The sequence below is a fragment of the Mytilus trossulus genome, chromosome 8 (genome assembly GCF_036588685.1).
Source record: "Mytilus trossulus isolate FHL-02 chromosome 8, PNRI_Mtr1.1.1.hap1, whole genome shotgun sequence".
Lineage (NCBI taxonomy): Eukaryota > Metazoa > Mollusca > Bivalvia > Mytilida > Mytilidae > Mytilus > Mytilus trossulus.
The window spans coordinates 59,342,457-59,349,849 of record NC_086380.1 but is presented as its reverse complement, the minus strand read 5'-3'; the positions used below and the strand labels follow the sequence as shown (position 1 = coordinate 59,349,849).

The 7,393-nt window shown below is 32.9% G+C and overlaps 1 protein-coding gene across 1 annotated transcript; it reads left to right on the top strand.

Moving 5' to 3' along the window:
* Positions 1-449: 449 nt before the first annotated feature.
* Positions 450-7,044, top strand: LOC134682010 (uncharacterized). The gene is made up of 2 exons (XM_063541617.1): positions 450-568; positions 5,711-7,044. The coding sequence occupies exon 2, from the start codon at positions 5,721-5,723 to the stop codon at positions 6,891-6,893; it is 1,173 nt and encodes a 390-aa protein (XP_063397687.1). The 5' UTR covers positions 450-568; positions 5,711-5,720; the 3' UTR covers positions 6,894-7,044.
* Positions 7,045-7,393: the final 349 nt, after the last annotated feature.

The window sequence follows — 7,393 nt, the reverse complement described above, 5'->3', positions numbered from 1 at the left end:
ACAAATATATGTCAACGGCAGGCAATTCCACGACTGGTTTGTGTTAACTGTGCTTTTGTTTATTGTTTTATGTAGTGTATTGTTATGTTGTTCGCTATATATAATGTTTACCCCACCAAAGTCTTCATATGCCTCTCCCATGTCTGGATCGTACAGTATTAGTCGTTTGTTAATGTCTGCTGTATTCATTTCCACCTGGTGCTTGCATACACTTCATTTGATCTTTGGTTGATAGTTGTCTCTTTGGCAATCATACCATATGTACTTATATGTATCCTTCTTATTCATAGTCAATTTTCAAGCGTTTATTGTAGAGGAAACTTCCCTTGTTTTCTATTTAAATATACTAGTAGTTCGATTTGTTATTTGTTATTGATGCGAGGTAATTATACTGACATTTAAATCTATTTATAGCTAAAAAGTCGATGCGTTAAATTTTCTGTGAATGTATTTTCAATAAATCGTATTTTACGAAATATATGTTTTCTTTTCCATGTCAGTATAAAAGATGCATGAATGTTCACAAGCAATTATTACTCAATGTATCGACACAGAAGTGCGATTAAAGGTAGGTAGTTCATATGAGACTAACTTCGATTACAAATGCAAGAACTAAAATTAAATTATATTTGTTCTGTTTGTGTTACAGTTATTTCCCTTTAGCTGTTTGATATGTTTTCATTTGTCACGATTTAAGATAGAAAGATATGTTTAATTGATACAAATTGTCTAATATTGACTGACATCAAGCAAAAATTAAAGTAATGATATGATAACTATTGGGATATGCAAGGATTTTTAAATCTGGGAAGGGGTGTTATTCCATAAAAATTGACATATACTATGTAAATAAATTTTGGACGATTTTATGTCAAAGACTAGTGTGATATTTTATCCAATGAATTTGTGTAATCAGTTTTAATCCAACTTACAAATGGTGTCTGGGAAATTCTGTAGAGTATACATAATATACATGGAGCATGTCGGAAGCAATTGTCACTTTTTAAGTGAAAAAATAACCTAGAGCCAATAAATATATATACAAAATGACAAAAAGGGTCGGTTGAAAACATAATTTTACGACAAAAAAGATGATTTCAGCTTTCCATTGCGAACTTTCCATTTCTACGTAGCAACATTCTAGCAGCACCTACATACGGGGTATATATCTCCGAATTGATACGATATTCACGTGCTTGCAAATCTTATCATGATTTTCTTGATAGAGGGTTGCTGCTCACAAGGAAGCTATTAAACCAAGAGTTCCAAATGGTGAAGTTGAAATCATCCCTGCTTACACTGTAAATTTACGGACGCCATCACTTGTGTGTTGACCGTTATGGAATAACCGTTTCACAAATGATATCGGATATGTTCCGTACGTCGTAACTACAATCCCCTCCCCTTTCATAAATGTGACCTACCGAATTAGACTATGTACCGGATTTGTTATCACATAAACATGATAAACAACACGACGGGTGCCACATATGGAGCAAGATCTGCTAACCCTTCCAGAGCACATGAGATCACTCCTAGTTTTTGGTGGGGTTCGTGTTGTTTGTTCTTTAGTTTTCCATGTTGTGTCATGTGTACTATTGTTTGTCTTTTTTTTTTTTTTTTTTTGGCCATTGTGTTGTCGGTTTATTTTCGATTTATGAGTTTGACTGTCCCTTTGGTATCTTTCTTCCCTCTTTTTTTATGCCAACTGAACCTTTTTGACAAGCCTTTAAAAAGAATCATTGACCATGCAAAAAAATACCAATCAATAATCAGTCTACTTGGAGAACAGTTTATACGGCAAACGCCAGCAATATAACATTTGGGAGCAGTCATAAACAAGGTCTCCGAAAGGAAACGAAACAATATATTCTTTTTTTTTATTTTTGAGACACGATGTTGATTAATGTATCTCTATTTTGGCAATTTTATCAATTATGTCTGTTTTGTTCAAGCATCGTTACAAATATATTGGAATTTGATGTGACTGTCATGCAAGTGAGAGGTTACGCGCGACAAAACCAAGTTCAATCCACCATTTCCCACATTTAAAAATGCCTTTACAAAGTTAGGAATATATTGTGATTTCTATAGAAAATTTTGTTATCTTGAGGTTACATGGTTACTAAATCTTGTACACAGATAGAATAAGGGGAGAGATTTGATTGGTTAACTTCCAATGATGGTTATTTTCGTATATGCAATGAAATGTTATGTGAAACTTTTTCTATAGAACTGGACAGGATAAAACTTTATTTGAAGCAAAGATAAATTCTGCACAATTTTTTGAAAAGTGCAAATTTAACAAAGACTAATAAGGGAAAATCAATGGTGGTATTACACCTAATATGGGAAGCTGTACATGCACCTATGGCCTTGTGAGTAATCTTATGTGTTTAAATTTCTTGCTATTTAAGTGAAATAATACAAAAAATGAAATATTCTGAGTGGATTGAGTCTCCAAAACACATTTTATTAGAAAATTATCTTGAAATAGGACTGTACCTTGAATATTCAGTTGACAGAACAAGCCATACTAAGTGCATATATATATATTTTTGGAGGGGGGTGGGCTTTTTCTTCTTATTTCTTATATTTTGCTATGATATAACATCTTCTTAGGTAATACTTAAATAGATATATAGTTATAAGTAGATGAAATTATTTTTAATGTTGTAACGACAAGTTATTCACTAAAAGAGAAGCCTTTTATGTCCCTCTTTGGAACGCGGCGTAAATTTATTTTTTACGTCAGGACTTATTGAAACCTCCTTGAGGACAGTAAACTTTTATATGAATTGTTCATTCTGCTAAAATGCTTCAATAACTCATTTCTTATAACATTTCTACCATAAATGAGTGAAAGTTACCCCAATATTTTTATTTATTGGCCTTGAAAGAAGAAATTTTGAGGAAATGAGAGGTATAAATTGACCCAAAGAGACCTTATAAAGAAGACAAAGAGGTTTATTAGTGGCATTTTATCTTCCTAAAATCATCTTGTGTATCATTTTCAACTGTTTGTAGGCAGATAAGATAGATATTTGATCATTTATTGGTCCACACTCTATTCTATCTTGATGCGGCTTGGTTTGGATTTGTCGAAGAAATTTTGCTCGAATCGCTGTAGATGTCGTCTTTCAATATACTAGATTTTTCTCAAACTATTGAACTGATTATGACAAAACTTGACAGAAATGCTTGAAATAACCAGTAGTACAAAGGGAAAAAATCACATTCAGTTTATTGAACAAAAAGGTCTTCTTTAGGTGTAATACCACCAAATCATGGTACGTCACATCCGGTTGCATACGAAAGTAGGTCTAAAAAAATATTCCCTTGAATTTGACCGTTGTAGGTAATTAATCCTACATTTTATTGCAGTAAAACTATTTCTGTGTCATAAACATATGTCTTGGGTATTTCAAAACACCATTATTTTTTATTTGTGATTTCTATAGAAAATTTTGTAATCTTGAGGTTACATGGTTACTAAATCTTGTACACAGATAGAATAAGGGGAGAAATTTGATTGGTTAACTTCCAATGATGGTTATTTTCTTATATACAATGAACTGTTATGTGAAACTTTTTCTATAGAACTGGACAGGATAAAACTTTACTCATGCCAAGTATTTCTTTATTTGAAACAAAGATAAATTCTGCACGATTTTTTTAAAAGTGCAAATTTAACAAAGACTAATAGGGGAAAATCAATGGTGGTATTACACCTAAACTGAAATGCAAAACAGGATCTAAAAAAACTTGAAAACCGGAGAGAAAAAATTACTGTTGATTAATTTTTCTGCCCTTTGGATGTTTTTTTCTTCTTTCTTTTTATATACATTTGATGCGTTAATAACGGTTGATTGGTTAACTCATTACGAAATTTATGATGTTTATATTATTAAAACGGCTAAATAATTCCTTTAGTGTAATTAATTTATTCCTTATGCTGATGCTCGGCTTTTGAAAAATCCAGTTGTGCAATTTTATATAATTCTATTTGATATGAATATCGGCAATCAATTAAAATGATAGGACATACACGAACTATTTGCATGGGTAGATAAAAAAAAGTATAACATTAATCATTGTTGATTTTCATTTAAACTACCATAACTACCACATAGGTTAAATTGACAATATATATTTTCTGAAAATTGTATTTGGATTTTTCAAAGACCACATCACTCTCACATCTATGATAATTTACGGAAAGTTAGTTTTCCATAATGCCTTAATTTTTAGTAAACGATATTATTCAACAACATCAGGTAATCAGGAACACCGTTATGGAACAGTAGATAATTTGAAAACATCAATAGAAAATCAATATACAACATGTACATGATGAATAATGCAGTATTGAATTAAATAGGACGTAAAAATCATATTGTACAGAAACTCATTAATTATTGATACTAATCCAAACATATGCAACAAGCAAATAGATATCTGAAGTATTAATGACATTTTGTTGTACTGTGGTTTCATTTTTCACGTAGGTACCAATTTTCGTTGATTTATGAAAACTTGAATTTTTCGGGATATTTGATTTCATTCCTTTGCCAAAGTTTGCATATGAACTTATAGAAACATTTTAATGTGTTTAACACTTAATTTCGTAGTTCATCTGTACAAACGAATTCCATAGGACTTGAGATCTATCAAATATTAAAAAATGCACAGTACTAGTTACTAATATGAATTAACCGATATAAGAAAAATATATGTTGATCATGCTAACATGACTCAGACGAAACGCGCGTCTGGCGTATAAAATTATAATCTTGGTACTTTTAATAACTATTAACACCACTGGGTCGAAGCCACTGCTGGTGGATGTTTCGTCCCCGATGGTATCACCAGTCCAGTAGTCAGCACTTCGGTGTTGACATGAATATCAATTATAAGGTCATTTTTATAAATTTTCTGTTTACAAAACTTTGAATTTTTCAAAAAACTAAGCATTTTTTTACCCCAGGAGTAGATTACCTTAGCCATATTTGGCACAACTTTTAGGAATTTTTGATCCTCAATGCTCTTCAACTATGTATTTATTTTGCTTTTTAACTATTTTGATATGAACGTCACTGATGAGTCTTATGTAGACGAAACGCGCGTCTGGCGTATAAAATTATAAAACTGGTACTTTTGATAACTATCATAACCACTGGGCGTATTATAAACAGCTATAAATGGCAACTAAATACGAATATTTAAATCTAAACTCGTAAGCAACTTTTAACATCAACAAGTAGTGTATGATCACCTTTGTGTTTTGCTAATTTTCAAGAAAAAAGAATTTGTATGCTTAAGACGAGAAATGTGGGTATTATAGATCATATTTTATCACTGTACCGAGTGTGATACGATATTAATCCACTCGAGGCAATTAAATTTGCAAATTAAAAACGCGAGGCTCGCTGAGCATTTAAAATATTTGAATTTTCTGGAGTGGATAAATATCGTATTGCAGAAGATTTGGTGGTGCGGAATGGGCGGGTGTACCTTGATTTGTTTCTTTTTCCGATTTTGGATATTTCGACATCTGTTAACTACTGTCGCCCTCATCTGGATCAAAACGCTTGGGTCTTATAAACGACCCAAATATATTGATTTAAGTTAAGTAAATGTTACGGATTTTTTTTTTCAATTCAAAACAAGTATTTAACAGTTTTTAAGTTTTATTGTATAATTGTTTTAGGTTATTGACAATGGGCATTATATCGTCTTCCACAAGGAGTATTGACCAGGATCATGCTGATATCCAAAGAATGTTTGCGGCAGCAAAAATGGGAAATTGGGGAGACGTTTGGCGAATTCTAGGGACCCCAGGTCGACCACTAAAACCATATCTAATAAATCTGGTCCCTGAGGATAGAAGATGGGGTTTACTACAACAAGCTGTTTGGTGGAACAATCTCTCTGCAATCAGAACTCTCCTTCAGTTTCAAGCATGTGACAAAGAACTAAAAGCAAAGGAAGGCATTTCCGAGAAAGGACCAACCAGTGCCAATACAGCACAGGAAATAGCTGATTTGTTTGGATATCTAGAGGCATCAAAGATCATTCAGAACCACATCACTCCTGAAAGTGAGGAAGACATCGAAACATACTATGATGGGAACAGCGCTATCGACAATGAGGAATATGGTCTATTCAGACTAACACTGGCAGCTTACAAATGCGTTTTTCATCCTTATGTTGTCGACAAAACGAAATCTCTTTCATCGTTATTGAATGATGTTTTCAAGCATGTGAATACAGGTAAAAACTGGGTTGCCGTTAGAGATAAAGTTGCACAGTCACTCTACCCAGCATGTAAGGAAGCAAGCGATGTTGTTAGTCAGTGTTCAAATAGATTTGACTTTTACAAAACTATTGTTAGAGTTTACACCGACGAAGATACCCAATTGTATACTTATCTAAACACAGCTTTGAGGCGACAGCGAGAAACGGGCTTTAAACCTACAGGAAATGATCTAGCACTCGGACCTTATATGCTTATGTTCCATCTCCTTTTGTTTTGTTGGAGAGATTTGGTAAGAGAAAAAACGAAAACATATCGCAAAATGAAAATATCTGCTCGAGATCTCGCAAAGTACCAACCAGGAAAGAAATTTACGTGGTTGTCTTTTGTATCGTCCTCTGTCAAACAACAATGTGCTCAGATTTTCCCATCCTGTGCACCAAGTGGCAATATTGAAGTACATTTTGTTATTGACAACTCCTCTGATTCACAGTTGCAACCCCTCAACATCGAAAACTTTGCATGTTACACAGAGAAAGAACGGGTATACCCAGCAGGAGCACAATACCTAATTAAAAGATATTCCGTTAAAAATGGAATACCGACAATTCTTCTAAAGCTGTTAGGAAGCGAATAGAGGCGATTATTGTCTAATTAACATTATTTTATCAACCTGTTGTTGAGATCTTTTATGCGCCCAGATATTCTTGTTTATAAGAGTTTAGTTCATATCTTTTGTATTAAAATAAAAGTATCTATCTATAGTGTGGTACTCATACATTTTCCAATGGAATAATGATTTTGTATAGTCTTTTATTTATCTGTTTTGGCAATGACAGTGGTACGTTCATTTAAATCCAAGGCTTTGTTGCACACTAGTTCAGACGTACGCACTTCTGTGTTTACATGAGTTATCATTAATATTGTCATATTTATAACTTAACAGTTTACAAAACTTTGAATTTTTGAAATATTAAGGCTTTTTTACCTCATACATTGATCACCTGAGCTTTATTGTCAACAAAATTCGGCTGACCTAATCTCATAAGTGAGTGAGAGGCAATATTCATCTTTGATTTTGTCAAGATAGTGTCTAACTAATAGTATTACTTTTAATCGGAGACTCTCGCTCGCAAG

Excerpts from the sequence above, each read along its gene's own strand:
- LOC134682010 (XM_063541617.1), top strand. The coding sequence starts at position 5,721 with ATGGGCATTATATCGTCTTCCACAAGGAGTATTGACCAGGATCATGCT.